This window comes from Rana temporaria, chromosome 4 (genome assembly GCF_905171775.1).
Source record: "Rana temporaria chromosome 4, aRanTem1.1, whole genome shotgun sequence".
NCBI lineage: Eukaryota > Metazoa > Chordata > Amphibia > Anura > Ranidae > Rana > Rana temporaria.
The window spans coordinates 157,138,281-157,154,880 of NC_053492.1; the positions used below are offsets into that span (position 1 = coordinate 157,138,281).

A 16,600-nucleotide genomic window follows, 5' to 3' on the forward strand; every position below is an offset into this window, starting at 1 on the left:
AGATGTCTTAGATCTCAGTGATGCAACCCATACAAGGCCAGGCAAAGTTTACATCCTTCCATCCATTCTTTCTCTGTAATATACCACAAATGCAGCAGCCAAAGAGTTGAATGGGACACCTCCAGAGACATTCTGGTGGTGAACCATTATACTCTATGGTCCATGTATACTGTATGTGACAAAATACGTATTAACAGCGGATGTAAACATTGCTTTTCCTACTGCTGAGATCTCCTTTTATTTTACTGAAGTCTGCATATGATGAGAAGGGAAAGTGTATCACTGCTGTATTAGGCTTATGACTGGTTTGCTTTAATGACAGTTCATGTTTTATTGGCATGTGGTGGGGAACATGAACATCGAACGTTACCAAAATTCACTAGAACTTCCCTTGGTTAAATATGAACAACTAAGTTTCTTTTCATTGGCAAAATACACATCTCCACTTTACCCTAGCATCTTAATAGTTTCTGAATGATCCGGTAGATAAGATGAAGTGACCAAGAGAACATGAGAAATTAAAGCTGTATTTGAAGCTCGCTTTGAATATTCAGCAAACAAGCGAGTCTGATTTCTGTGCAAGACATCAACCATTATTGGAATGTCTTTTCATTTTCATTTTTCAGCAAGGACTTTTACAAAGTGAGCATTGATTTCTGTTGCTTTCTAGCCTTCTCAATCCATTATTTTTGATTTTCCTATGAAATATATATGTCCTTTCTACTGACATCTGACAAACATCATATGGAAGTCATTTTATCTACCAATAATGTGTTTGTCAAAAGGTATCAGTCACTAATGGATTTCACTTCCTTGCAGTCCATTCCAACCACGTTAATGTCATCGACATAACTCTTAGAAACATTTAGCCATATATTTATTTATTTTTATCCCTGTCCCCGCCCCTTGCAATTTCTTTCTGGCTGTCACTTCTTATCGGTTTGTTCATTATGAATACTGCATACAAATATAGCTAATGGTTAATGATAAATTATGGGCAGGCAGCTAGATTAGAGCCTTGATTTTGCCCTTAGCATTTTGACAAATTGTTTTCTGTTTCTTCGGATTGATGGGAAGTCCAAGTCTCCTGATCTTTCAAGTTTGATTTTAACATTTAAAGGGTAATTGCAGTCTAAAGATGTATTTTCATATTGGATAGATACTGCATGGATACCAGTGAATTGGCTCAAAAAATGCCAGGTTTCAGTTAGTTGAGTTCCTGTTTGAGTGAAACTTCTTTGGGGTGGGGAGCAACAAGCCAGGAACTTTAGCATAGAAATCTTGCTCCTAGAGTCCCCAACATGCTTGAAGCTGATGGGCTGTTTATCCTAGCATACTTAATTACTCAAAAATCTGTTTTAAGGGCACTTGAGAAAGATTTCCTTTTTGACATGTTGTTGTTTTTTTTCATCTGGTTTGTTCTTAATTTGCTGCTGCATGTAAATAGTTTTTACTTTAATTTGGGTAGATGGTTGGCTAGTCCACTAACCCTCTCCCAGCACTGATTGTACGGCCTCGTACAGACAGGCAAACATGTACGCTGAAAACGGTCCGCCGGACCGTTTTCAGCGTACATGCCCGCCCCGGAGATTTCTGTATGATGGCTGTACACACCATCATACAGAAATCCGCGCATACGCGGCGACGAGGCCGCGCCATCGCCGCGATGATGACGCGGCGACGTGCGCGGCCCTGGCAGTTCAATGATTCCACGCATGCGTCAAAGTCATTCGACGCATGCGAGGAATGGCGGCCGCTCGGACATGTACGGTAAGTCTGTACAGACGACCGAACATGTCCGACGGACCAGATTCCAGCGGGCATGTTTCTAAGCAAGTTTAGAGACATTTGCCCGCTCGAAAACGGTCTGGTGGGCAAATGTACGCTGGAATCCTGTCCGCTCGGGGGTACAGACGACAGAACATGTCTGCTGAAACTGGTCCGCGGACCAGTTTCAGCAAACATGTTCGGTCGTGTGTACGGGGCCTACTACTCTTGATTGACCATTGATGGGCCGTGCCCCAGGGATCTATGCCCCGGTAATATACCTGAACCTTTTACCATTGTGCCTACTTTATATCTTTGCACTGATATCTGTTTATTTTTGAGCTTATTGCCTACTGTTTATGACCAGATTGGTGGTATTGTTGTTGTTTTGTGTGTGTTTATTTCTGTGTGTTGGTCTGTCTTAAACCCAATAAAAATATCTTAAAAAATAAAAAATAAAAGTTTTTTCTTTCCATGTCTCCAGCATGCACAAGCTGGACCACAAGGTTTCTTCAGTCTCCTTCCAAAAACGTATATAATGAAAATACTAACTTTACATGCATAGCAGTTATTTTGGCCCATCTTCTAGTCCTCGGTATTGGCCTACTAAATATGATGGGAAGCCTATATAACCCGTAGTGAAAGGTGAAAAGTGCCAACCTCCTAGGGAAAATGAACACCCCAAATAGCAGAAATTCACAGGTGGTTTATATTTAAGGTGTCTGCAATATGGTCCAGCTAGCAATTTTTTTACACTTGCAAGTCCACTACAGGTTTGCTCTATTTTAACTCAAAACTAAAATTTCATCTGTAACCACTCTCTAATAATATGGCATTTTCTTTACCTTTCAGACCAGGCCATAGTTATAGAGCAAGCACAGCGTGTGAAGGAATTTGAAGCTATTGAAAGTGACTCCTTTATACCACAGGCCTTCCGATCAAGTCGAGACAATAAAGCTGTAAGTTTCTCAGTTGTTGTTTTTTTTTTTTTGCAGTGTTCTGTTTTGCTTGAAACCAGTGCTTTAGCTAACTCTGTGCTATGTCACTATGGAACAACCGGTCAGTTTAAATGCCAGCCTATACTAAGCCCATAAAAGTCAGAGGAACTGTACTTGCATTCACTCCATTCCCCTGTCTCCCTTATACATTACTGAAGCACCCTGGGTTTCCCCCACAAGTACTATTCTGAAAATTTAAACCTGTTCAGAGCTCAGCCTCCTCCTTAAAACCCTCACAGGGAAAGCAATCAATTCTGACATCTGACTACTTAAGCATTGAGTCTTGCGTTTTGGGGGCAGGGGGAGTGACACTTGTTTTACCCATACCTGAAAGTACAAAGTATGTTGGAGTGATGGGGAAACACGAGAGAGCTGGGCACTGGCATGAAACTAAAGCCTTGTACACATGGGCCGAATGTCAGGCGGCATTGGGCCCGTGTGTACGTCACCCATTCAGCTGGCTTCTGCCAAAGAGTTATGACTTGAAAAGGTCTGCCGACCAGCTCCCTGCCAGTGCTCTCAGCCAATGTCTGAGAGTGCTGACCGGAGTGTAATAGTGGAGGGTGCTGTCCTCCTGTCAGAACACAATAGAACAGCAGGGGAGATCGTTGTACTAACATCAGATTGTTAGTACAGCGACTCCAGCCTAACCCCCAAAAAATAGTCGTGTGTATGAGGCTTTAGGCTGGCCATACATTAAATAATTTTCTTATTCAATTTCCTTTTAAATTTACCTTCAACTATATAGTGTCTTCTTCTTCTTTTTTTTAACCCCAAAAAATGGGAGTGTGTATGAGGCCTTAGGCTGGCCATATATTATACAATCTTAATTTCCTTTAGATTTACCTTCAACTATGTAGCGCAAAGAAAAAAGAATAAGCTATTGCGCTGACTGGAACCCAACCGTCATTGAACGGGGCACATAAAAGGGCCAGGAGAGTGGTAGGGAACACCAGGTAAAATGGATGTAGCTCCTCTTAAACTAGGTCTTGAGATCCTAATGCATAAACAACAAACACAAGAGGGCGCCTCCATCGAGTTGTAGCAATTTTATTAAAAAGGCATAAACAATTAAAATGCACTAATTAGATGAAAGTAGATCAAGGCTTGTCAAGTTTCCTATGGTTTGATAAAGGGGCCCTTCATTCTGTCCTGAAACATGTAGCCATATCCCCTCCACTTCCTGTCTTCACCCAGCTGTGAGAGGTGCTGTTTGGAGCCGCAGCCATCTTGACACTTCTGGAAGTTGCTGATGCTTATGTTCCAGCCTGGAGCCTGACAGCTGCACTTCCTGCAAGAACTCGGCTTCAACCAGCCATGTGCCTGCTGAGCTCTGCAGCCTTACAGTGATCCTATAAAGATCTACAGTATATGGGTCTATGACAAGTCGCAAACTCTCGATAGTTCGATAGTGTAGTATTTAAAACATTTATTGGAATCAGCAGCAATAATAAAAACAGGTACTCACAGTGTGAAGTATCAGACAGGCATATCAAAAACGAGTCGCAAACTCGTCCAATATCACTTCCGGTGCCCTGCGTTCCCGCACGTGTATTCATCAGGGGATGAAGTTATGTGACTGTAACGAACACGTGCGGGAACGCAGGGCATCGGAAGTGATATTGGACGAGTTTGCGACTCGTTTTTGATATGCCTATCTGATACTTCACATTGTGAGTACCTGTTTTTTATTATTGCTGCTGATTCCAATAAATGTTTTAAATACTACACTATCGAGCATCCCTCTTTACATCCCCCCATGCCCCAATGTGAGGCTATCTGATACAGTCACACCAGGGACACCTAAAGGGGACTTTGATGCCAAAGTAAAGATACATACCAGCAGAGCCTGAGACGTCAGGAGCCACCAGGAGATTGAATGACACACTCATACAGCGGTAAGGTAAGGGGACACAGAGATTGACTACTAGCACCAACACCTTCACCCTGATCATTGTGCACACACAGCCATCCATCCAGCTGGCCCCTTATGGACATTTTTTTTTAATTCATTTTATGGAATTTTAGTGTGAATATATTTATTTATGGTTGCACATGTCACATGATGATGCCATTTTAACCACTTAAGACCCGAACCTTTAGGCAGCTAAAGGACCCGGACAGTTTTTGCGATTCGGCACTGCACTTTAACTGACAATTGCACGGTCGTGCGACGTGGCTCCCAAACTAAATTGGCGTCCTTTTTTCCCCAAAAATAGAGCTTTCTTTTGTGGGTATTTGATCACCACTGCGGTTTTTATTTTTTGCGCTATAAACAAAAATAGAGCGACAATTTTGAAAAAGATGCAATATTTTTTACTTTTTGCTATAATAAATATCCCCCAAAAGTACATAAAAAACATTTTTTCCTCCGCACTCGGGAAGGACTCGGCCACAATCGGCGCGCCGCGGCGGCAGTCGGCAGGACTCGGCCACAATCGGCGCGCCGCGGCACTCAGGATCAGAACAGTCCTGGTGCTCGGGGCTAACAATGGCTAGCTAAATGCCCGGGACTCGGGGCTTTACGGGGACCCAATCGGGGCTCCAGCCCCCTAAGCCTGGGCCTAACGACGCCCCTGGTTGTAAAGGTTCATTTTTTATTTTCTAATTAGGTTCCTTTAACCACTTAACCCCCGGACCATATTGCTGCTCAGAGCACTTTTTGCGATTCGGCGCTGTGTCACTTTAATTGATAATTGCGCGATCGTGCGACGTGGCTCCCAAACAAAATCGGCGTCCTTTTTTCCCCACAAATAGAGCTTTCTTTTGGTGGTATTTGATCACCTCTGCGGTTTTTACTTTTTGCGCTATAAACAAAAATAGAGCGACAATTTTGAAAAAAATGAATATTTTTAACTTTTTGCTATAATAAATATCCCCCAAAAATACATAAAAAAAAACATTTTTTTTTCCTCAGTTTAGGCCGATACGTATTCTTCTACCTATTTTTGGTAAAAAAAAATCGCAATAAATGTTTATCGGTTGGTTTGCGCAAAATTTATAGCGTTTACTAAATAGGGGATAGTTGTATTGCATTTTTATTATTTATTTATTTTTACTACTAATGGCGGCGATCAGCGATTTTTTTCGTGACTGCGACAATATGGCGGACACTTCGGACAATTTTTACACATTTTTGCGACCATTGTCATTTTCTCAGCAGAAAATGCATTTAAAATGCATTGTTTACTGTGAAAATGACAATTGCAGTTTGGGAGTTAACCACAGGGGGGGCGCTAAAGGGGTTATGTGTGACCTCATTTGTGTTTCTAACTGTAGGGGGGTGTGGCTGTAGATGTGACGTCATCGATTGTGTTTCCCTAGAAAAGGGAACACACAATCGATGACAGCGCCACAGTGTTTACACACAGCTCTCCCCGTTCTTCAGCTCCGGGGGCGGACGCAGGGCTCCAGCGGCGATCGGTCCGCGGGTCCCGCGGTCACGGAGCTTCAGACCGGGTGGCGGGAGCGAGCCGTGGGCACGCGCCCACCCGCGACCCACGGCTGGGCACTTAAAGAGGGCGTACATGTACGTGCTTGTGCCCAGCCGTGCCATTCTGCCGACGTAAATGTGCAGGTGGCGGTCCTTAAGTGGTTAAGGATTTTATGAGTTTATTCTCACATCTATTTTGTGGTACACTTTTCACAGTATTTGGACACTTTATCAGTTCATTGTTTATACTGTCGCAGCAGATTATTTATATTTTATTGTTGCTATTTTGACCATTCATTTATTGCCTTTCAAGTGTACCTTTCACGTTGGTACATTTGCATTTTATCACCTATTTATGCACAGCGCAGCACTACTTCTACATTTATACTTACCTGTGTCTTGATACTATCTTCAGTGCTTGCTGCAGTACCCCACCTTTTAGACTTGGCCAGCGTGGGAAAACCTTTTTATTACTTTATAATCAAAGCTCAGATGATATTTCTTGTAAAGTGTAAATATTTTATAAGTCTTTTAAGAAGACTTTTTCATCATGATATTGATATTTCAGTTCTCTTTCTTTAGTTTTGTTTAACAGAAAAAAGAACAGTAAGTAAAAAAACAGAACAAAGGAGAAAGGTGGCCTACAATCCACAGGTTACTGACGTATCTTGCAAAATTTTCTGACAAAACTATGAAGTACAGCATTTTAGTAATTGCATGAAAATAGTATTATAGGTGTGAATGAAAAATACATACAATAAAAAAAAAAGTATATGTTGGTAAATAACCATGGTCTGTGTACCCATTGTTGTAGCAATTATTTATATCAGTGGAAACTAATAATGGGTATAGGGAGGTAAAGTTCCACTGTATATCCTGAGGACTATGACCAAAGAGTCTGTGCATAACTACAGCAGGGGGAGCCATGGTGGGTTCATTAAGGCTTTAACTATAGATCTTCTCATTTTGCGAGAGCAAAGTCTATGGTTATAGGATAAGCTGTCTATGTGTAGAAGGATTGCAGTCACCTTATCATTTCAAAGAAATGTAGTAGGGGTTTGGGCAATAACCAATTTTGTGCTATGATTTCCTGGCCAAGTAGGGGTTCCTTTATGTCTCATTTATTAATGCCTGTTGCAATAGGGTGTGCACCCCAAAAACCTCAAACATGTGCGTGTGTGTGTGTGTGTGTGTTGTGTGTATATATATATATATATATATATATATATATATATATATATATATATATATATATATATATATATATATATTATTATTATGAATTTATATAGCAAAAACAGTTTGTGCAGCGCTTTAGAACATGAGGGCAGACAGTACAGTTTCAATACAGGAGGAATCAGAGGACCCTGCTCGTTAGAGCTTAGATATATACACATGTATATACACACACACACTCTTATAAATAAATGTAAACAAATATTTGATTATGTATTAAAATATGCACAGCGTCAGTAGGGCAGTGGACGACGTCAGTAGGACAGTAGTGTCAGTCGTTTTTTTTTTTTTTCGTTTTGTTTTTTTATGTGTGTAGCACCCTGGAATTCAGGCAGGGTTGCTCCTCACAAATTCACTTGCCAGGAATAATTAATCCTGGTTGATTGTCAGAGATCTAATAATTTCTCCCTAAGTTTGTCCCTGTTGCACTTTTCTCTTCTACCACTAGGTGGCCGGGTACTTAGTTGTACTAGATATGAGAACGGCAATGCAAGGTCAGGTTATAGGTATATGGGGTATCTCAGCCAATGGGCAGGGGGTTTCTTGAATCCCTTGGCCTGCTCGGAGAGCCTATATCTTCGAGGGGAGTCAGGTGATCACTGTTCTGTGTCACCTGGATGGCTGCCTGGGTGGAAATTGGGCCTATCTAGGGTGCTAGGCTGTCTAAAGCCTATCCAGAAGCAACAGAGCAGTGCAGGGTTTGGACTGTGGCTTGCAGTTCAACCAAAAGTAACGGTTCTGACGGAGGTCAGAGTAGAAACTGTCGCCAGTAAGGGACTATCCGCCTAATTACCAGGGACCACAGCGAGTAGCTGAAGCAAATACCGGAGCAGCATTCTCACCAGCCAGGGATGGTAAAGAATCTGGCAACTTCAGTGGATATCAAGCCAGGGACTCAGCCAGCAGAGGTGATGCTTGCAGAGTAGTCTTGTATGTCAAGCCAGGGACCGAGCAGGCCAGTGGGGGTGAAGCTCGAGCGGTATCTAGAGTGCCAAGCTAGGGACCCAGCATAGAAGCGGGGCTGACGGAGGAGCTCAAGGGATTCAGTGACAGTGAATCAGTTGGTCTAGTGAGAGACTGGGAGCTCAGTGTGCTGAAGAACTACAAGGAGTGATTGTAGTGGAATGAAAAGGAACTGTTCAGCTTTGTGTTAGGAACTGTTAAAGACTGTTGCCATAGGAGACAGCATTCCTGCACATGCAGATGTGGTGTCTTGCTGGATGCATTTCCCTGCATGGCTGTCCTCCTATTGAAGTCTCAGAGTCTACCAATTAATCTTGCAACTACCTAACGGTGTCCTGGCCCTAACCCTCTCTCCCCCAAAAAGTTTGTTAAGAGAAATAAACTTTCTTTTGCATTCAAGAAGTGTCTGGCGCCCAATAACTTTAACTTCTCTGCACCCACCATGCCTCAAAAACCACTACATACAGAAGGGTGTCAGCTATCCCTGGCCTTGGAGGTTCTCATTAGATCAAAGGAGGCCTGGGACCTTGCTACATGTGTATTCTTTTTTTTTATTATTATTTAAAAGCCCTGCTGAGGGCTTTGGTGAAATATCAGGGGTCTAAGACTCCCTGATGTCCCACTTTTGAGACAGGGACAGGGAAAGGGACTGAGGACAGAGGTTGCCCAGTCCCTTTCGCTGCAGCTGCACTGGACAGTAAATGAATGGAAAGTGCTCTGTGCTGAGCGGCTTCCTGTTCATTCATAAACACAGTTTACTATGCTTTAATTATGAATGAACACAGTGAGTAATCAGTAACGATTACTCACTATGTTGGTTCAAAAAAGGATTGAGCCAGTAAATTACATATTTACCGGCCCCCTTACCCCGATCTCATCCTGAAACATCATGGGGGGTGGGTGCATAGAGGGGGTGTGCACTGCATGGGTTGATTAGGGTGTGCCCAGGGACACTCTGCGTGAATGCCTATGATCGATAATGATATCAAGCACATCTTGCCAGTATTGAACTTGTTTTGTGCACCTCCAGAATAAGAATCTCTGTACTAAAGTGCACCTAGGGCACAGTGGGGAGTCTCTATGAGAAAGGAGGTCCATTTCTTTTTTTTTCTTTTTTTTTTTAAATGTTTATTTTTACATAGCAAGAAACTGGTCCACATGAACCATAACATGAACATTACAATGGTTGCACCATCAGGAACATAAATACAGAGGAGGACAACATTTCGGGGATAATACCTGTCATAAATAGAGAAGACATCTTACCAGGGTGAGTCCCTTCAACGTCTCACCTCCTCGTCCTCAGCAGCACGACCCTCGCACAGCTCCTGCCGAGAGTCCAGAGCTGATGAGGTGCGACATGTCAGTAAGGAACAGTGGGCACAGTTCCCCCCATTTTCCGTTTTCTAAGTAGGAGGTCCATTTCTTAAGGGAGTCCAATATAATCTGCGGGGAATTTGTGAAAATTAGACCAGCCAGAATCTGTAGCAGCTGTGTATGGTAACCAATCGACTTCTATATTTGGCTTGTTCAGTTAAGCTTTTAAAATGAAAGCATTGAAATGATTGGTTGCCATGTACAACTGATCCAGATTCTGGCTGCTCCGGTTTTGATACATTTTCCTCACTATGTAATAAGACGCAGATATTGAAAGGGGGAGATATCAAAATTTGAGGTATTTTTTGCAGAGCCTTGAGCCACTATTAATCCGTAAATAGATCTAGGTCATGTATCCATTTTTTTTGTGCTTGGTATGAACAATGGTGTGTGAGAGATGGCAGTTGCATTATATATGTTTTAGCTGTAAGACCCTTCTTACACAGAGAAAGAGTTATAAAGGAAATCAATTCCATTTTATGATGTGTAAAATCATTAAGTTTGTACTATGTCTGGACTATTAAGGGCATGTTGAAGATATCTTAAAAAAAAACAAGGTCTTGGAAGAGAGAACTCTGCAGTTGGAGGGATTTGACTGTATCAGCAAGGTGTAGTTGAAAGAAAAGAGTAAAGCCATTTTTTTCCACAATTGAGATCCCTCAAACTGAATTGAATCCTTCACACTTGATTATGAAGAATGAACCAATGCCAACTACTGCGCCTGTAGCATTTATGATGTGTTTGACATGTTTTTATTGTGTTTTTGAAGTGTTGAAAAAGTTTAAAGAATGCTTAAAGCGGAGTTCCACCCAAAAGTGGAACTTCCGCTTAATCCACTCCTCGCCCCCTTACATGCCACATTTGGCATGTAATTTTTTTTGGGGGGGAGTGGGGGCTTCAGGAGGAGTGGGACTTCCTGTCCCACTTCCTCCTTCCGCCGAGGGGCTGCTAAAGCGAATAGTTTAATCGCCTTTCTGCAGCCCCTCCCTGTAAGCGATCGATTGGGACACGTGACAGGTCCCAGGTGATCACCTGTCCAATTGGATGGCGCAGCGCCGCTCGCGCATGCGCATTGGGTGCCCGGCCGTGAAGCCGAAAGCTGTCATGGCCGGGTAGCCACACTTGGAATGAAGACACCGGCCGGAGAGGGGTGGAGAGGAGCGGAGCCCCGGCCGGCGCGTTGCTGGAACGTGGAGCAGGTGAGTGTATGTTTATTAAAAGTCAGTAGCTACACTTTTTGTAGCTGCTGACTTTTAATAAACATAAAAAATTACTGGAACACCCCTTTAATAAATACCCATAGAAGTGTTGCTTTTCTACATTTTGCAATCTGTCGTTCGTTTTGAACTTTTGCGTTCTTGATTTCCTTTTTACATATTCTGTTATATTCTTTGTAACATTTTAACGATGATAGCGTTCCATAATTTTTTTTTTTCTTTTAGTGTAAAGTGCTAAAAGGAGAAGTCATGTAGAGGAAATATCTGCTTTGAGGCATGGTTAATTTGTGGTGTGAGAGCAGACATTTTTGTGAATTCTATGCAAAATAGATTCATATACTTTAAACTTTTTGACATTTGGCTTGGTCCATCTCAACTTTTTTTGAAATAAAAAGCTGGCAATAATGCTCAATGCCTCTGCTCCTGCCTGGCCCTGGCAGTGTTGCTGGTTGGTTTGATGCTTTCCCCGCTCTGTCCTAGTTCTCTATTACTTTACAGCAAATCCTGGGCTACAGGAACTTCCAATGGCTTTCCCCCAGTGCCCAGTTAAAACTTTAAATGCTTCGCTAACACACAATAAATGCTACAGGTGCTGTAAGGGGCAGTTACAGAGCATTACCATTGAAATCAATGAACAAGCATTGATGCCTCATGAAAGCAATCTGCTGCTTAATTTTTAACACAACACTACCATTCCTGTGTGAACAACACTGTGTGGTACCTATTGTAATATTCATGGCAGGCGTCGAAGTGCAATTATGAGGCTTTAAAAATGAATAAATGCCACATAAACACAAGGTATTGACACATGTGTGAAAAAGCCCTAAGACATGTATTATTCTATAGAGGGGTTTACTCACTATAAGAACACTTTTTAACACTTTTAAAATTTGAGTTTGTTACAATAATTTGGCCATTAGATGGCACTGTTTACTATTGGTGAAGAGCATTAACTACCTAACAATTTACATTTTCAGGAACTCTGGAGATCTCCGCTCTTGAGCCCCCAGGTCTACAGACCTACTGGACCCATTAAGAGTCCCACTATTCCTTAGATATGCCTTTTTTATTATTGCATTCTAAACACAGCTGTAGTAACAGAAGAGGAGAGCTGCCAAAGTGGAGTGAAATTTTATAGGGCGGGCTGCTGCTTGGCTCAGATAGAGGCAAAAGATGCCATTGGTAGACTGAAATCACTAATTTCACATAAAACTGAAATTTTACTTTGGGGTTGTGTTAAGTGGCGTAGCCTCAAAGAAAAAAAAATGGTTTAACATTTTGGTTGTGTGGATGCATTCTTTAAAATACCCAAGTTTACAACTTACATAACTGTTCATTCTGGTGGGCCCGAAAGTGTGCATAAGATACAGCAAGATATTTTTGATTACACATGTGATAATAGATCACTTTATTGAAAACAAGAGCATTGCCATATGTGCTTTGGTTTCTGAGTGGGGGAGAAGTGTTCTCCAGTACTGGATGAAACAGGAGAATGAATAAGGCCTAAGGGCGTCTTGAGACCTCATAAGATTTGTAAGCAGTGCTGCAGATTTATAAATGATACAACTTTGTATATCACCTGTGTGTGATATTTGAGTTGTGTTTAGGAAGTAGCCAACAAGTGAATATGAATGCTTGTACTATTGCATACATTTTCCATCTCCAATCTCTGTTAAAATGTTGTAGTCTAGATAGAAAAGGCAAAGACACCATTAAAGTGGGGATAAAGTAGAACTGTAAGCAAAAGATCTTTCTTCATTTTGGATAGAGGGAGGGTTATAACCCCTGTAAGGTCTATTTTTGCCATCTTTGTCTCATTGCGGAGATTCGCTTCCTGGCCCATAGCCAAGCAGGAAGTGAGCAGGAATCCCTGCAAATTATGTAAATTCATTGGGGACCCCCAGGTCACCAGAACTAGTGTCCTCATTAGAAGATTTCCCCTCTGGAGGCATCCCAAAATTTGGGATTTTATTTTACTTTAATTTTCAATGATAATGGTAAACAGGACTAGTGAATCTCCCTAATGGGGGCACAGACGGCAATAAAAGCTGACAGGAGTTCTAATCCATCTCCACTCTGTCCAAAACTAAATACGTTTTGCCGTTAGTTATAGGTGTATAAGTGTCACAGAAGATACCTGCAGTGTGGCAGATCTCTTATGAACTCCTATTTCTTAGTAAAAGGCCTGCCTGTACATGTACACTCCGAAGATAGCTATAGGTAGGCTTGAGACAATCCACCTGCATATTACACCTCTTGTGAAGCATTCCTGAGAGAAAAGAGCTATTGGTCGTGCTGGATATTTTTATCAAGTCGTTGTTTGTCCCAGGGTATGCCAGTGCAAATGTTAGGGTGCGTTGACCCTTTTCTTACATTGATAAACATACATGCTCAAGAAATTCAAGCATGCATGTTTTAGGAAAGATGCTTCAAAATAAGTTTTTTTCAGCAGTTACTGCTTATCATGCCTGCACACCCAGCTGCCCTCTTCTTCGGTCCTCCTGTACCTTTACCAGTTTAAGTCATAGCCTTGTGACCTACTGAACTTTTAAAAATATATTTCCATATACAGTAATAAAAAGCTTATTTACTCAGTTATCCAATTGCTGAAGCACAGTTGGTCTTTCACTAGTACACTCACACTTACATCTGAAGGCCTGAATCAGAGATGGCTGATTAGGGAATAAATATGGCTTTATAGATTAAAGTAGTTGATTTGTGGAATGGAGTCCCAGCGGACAATACAGACTAGAGAATTAAAGGCAGCATGGGATCTACTGCCTATAATTTAATCTATGAAGATTAACAAATTGCGTAACCCACAGCTATTAAATTCTACCCTGAAGCGGTTAAACATATTTATTATATCTATCTGAAAAGTACGGAAATGGGGCGATATTCTCAGCGAGCTATCATCTCGAAAGTAATTGACAAAGGGGTGGAGGGCTGAACGTAGCTTGAAATGAGTTTGTCAATTCTCTGTGCCTGCCGTACATGTCTGCAGAGGGGGCAGTTTATGAGCATAGCCTTTCTTACCCGACATACTTCATTGAGAATCATGCACTATGACAGCCCCGAAGGTCACAGCAGAATTTATTTAGCACACACCGCTCAACGAGATCTTTATTCACATTTCTGTCCTGTGGAAATGAGCAGCAACCATTTTAAACTGATTTATGGGGATAATTCATGCTCGACTTGGTTGTATTTCAAGACATTTAATATGCTTTCCATGGTGTATATTTAAGTACCACAGCTTAATAATGTTGTTTTTTTATTATATATTTATTTCCAGCTGCTGGAGCTGTACGTCTCGCCATGCTGTAAAAGCTCAGAGGCATTTTATAAGTGTTCAGTGAAGTATCTTCATAGAAAACAAGGGAAGCTGTGTTTGTATAGATATAGGCTCTGAGGTGGACAGCTGTCCTGTCAACAGCAACCAGCTTCTCCTATACTGCACCAGGTACCTGAAAGGAAAGGTCTACCTGATTGGTTTAAGCAACAAGAATAGCGCTTTTTTTCGAACATTGTTCTGCATAAGGCCCAATGTTTAATTTTTCTTGTAAGCAGAAATGAAACGATATACACTGTAGTGCATTCACATTTTGTGATAAAAATCCATCAACCAAAGTTAAAACACTTTTCAGCTGAAGTTACAGTTTTTAGTAATCCCATCACATAATGCTGTACAGAACTAATGCATTTAGCCTGCTGTAGCTTGTAATGGCTGTTAGCGCCATTGTTGGTTTCAGCTTAAAGGCAAATGTCCACTTGTATGTCAAATCCTGTCAAAATATGAATATGTTTTATGTAAAGTACTGTGCACAAGTTTTAGGCAGGTGTGAAAAATGCTGTAAATTAAGAATGCTTTTTCACAAGTAGAAATGTTAATAGTTAATTTTCCTTCCATTTTGTTAATTGATAAAAATAAACAGAAGAGAAATCCAAATCAAATCAATATTTGGTATGACCGCCCTTTGCCTTCAAAACAGCATCAACTCTACTTGGTGCACACAGGTTTTAAAGGAACTTAGCAGGTAGGTTGTTCCAAACATCTTGGAGAATGATGTACATATCTTCTTTGGATGTAATCTGCCTTAGATCCTTCTGTTGCTTAAAGTGGAGTTCCATCCAAAAGTGGAACTTCCGCTCATCTGATTCCTCCCCTCCAGTTCCACATTTGGCACCTTTCGGAGGGGGATGGGGGGGACAGGTATCCTGTCCCCACTTCCAGTAGCCTGGGCCGTGGCTGTTGACGTCATCGCTTGGCTCCCTCCTACTTCCCCCACCACCGGGCCAGTAAAAGAGAGGAGTGGAGCCTAACGCATGCGCAGTAGGGTTCTCAGCATGAAGCCGTAAGCCGTAACCTGCCTGGTTCCCTTACCTTACCTGGAAACATCAGCTGTGGTGCCAACATCGCTGGACTCCAGGACCGGTAAGTGTCCTATTATTAACAGTCAGCAGTTGCAGTGTGTGCAGCTGCTGGCTTTTAATTTTTGCAGCGGTGGGCGGACCTCCACTTTAATGTATTCCCAGACTAAATCATTGATTTTGAGATCAGGACTCTGTGGGAACCAAACCATCACTTCCAGGACACCTTGTTCTTCTTTAAGCTGAAGATAGTTTTTAGACATTGGCTGTATGTTTGAGGTCATTGTCCTGCTGCAGAATACATTTGGAGCCAATCACATGCCTCCCTGATGGTATAGCATGTTGGATAAATATCTACTTGTAGTTCTCAGCATTGAGGACACCATTGATTGGGCAATGTTGAGGACCGTAGACGCAGTGGTTGGTGAAGGAAACTTATTGAAAGAGGTGAAAGGGTAGTCACACCAAATATTGATTTGATTTAGATTTTTATTGTGTTCACTTACTTTGTATTTTTGAACAAATTGACAAAAATAAACAATTTTAGGCACCCATTTGCCCTCAGAATACTTGCTGCTCCTGACCCTAATGAGAGTTGCAATTCAGATTTTTCGCTGGGCTTTGACTCCATTGTTTGTGGTTTTTCCCTCTGCCTAAAAGGATACTGTATGTACCTATCTCAGAAAAATTCTGAGTATAATAATGTATGGCTCTGTTTGCTTGAACCGGTACAGCCTATGTCCCCTGTATTACATAAATGATACGCTGAATGTTTTGCTGTTAAATAATAAAATATATATTGTTACTATGCATTTCTGTACAGCTGGCCAAAAACTTTTGCCAAGTATTCTATATTTATGAAACACAAATAATTTTAATGAATTTGCTGATGTTTAGCTTGTTTTGGTCCTGTTTGGCTTACAATTCAGCATGCTGATAAGACTGTGATTATATCCTTTTTATGCCTTCTGATGCAGTTGTAAGTACTAAGGGTATAGAAACAATACTCTTAACTAGGTATAGAATCTATGGCCGAGTTAATGATAAAGTTACATTTGCCATTCTCCCTGGGCGCCTGACAAGAAATAATTAATTTTGGTGGAAATAGATCCTTATCCTTGCATCCTTTACATAAATGTCTATAGATGGCTCTATCCTGAAAAGTGACGTCTTATTGGACACATAATCCATAATGGTTAGAGCCTGCTATAGATTAGTGCTCATGTCATGACATCCAT

The 16,600-nt window shown here is 41.5% G+C and overlaps 1 protein-coding gene across 2 annotated transcripts in view; it reads left to right on the forward strand.

Annotated features, from left to right (window-relative positions):
- Nucleotides 1-16,600, forward strand: part of RSRC1 (arginine and serine rich coiled-coil 1) — a 486,535-nt gene that overhangs the window by 458,267 nt on the left and 11,668 nt on the right. For both annotated transcript variants that reach the window (XM_040349251.1, XM_040349250.1), the window contains exon 8: nucleotides 2,620-2,726. In XM_040349251.1, coding sequence (XP_040205185.1) covers nucleotides 2,620-2,726 — 107 coding nt within the window. The remainder of the gene's footprint in view (nucleotides 1-2,619; nucleotides 2,727-16,600) is intronic.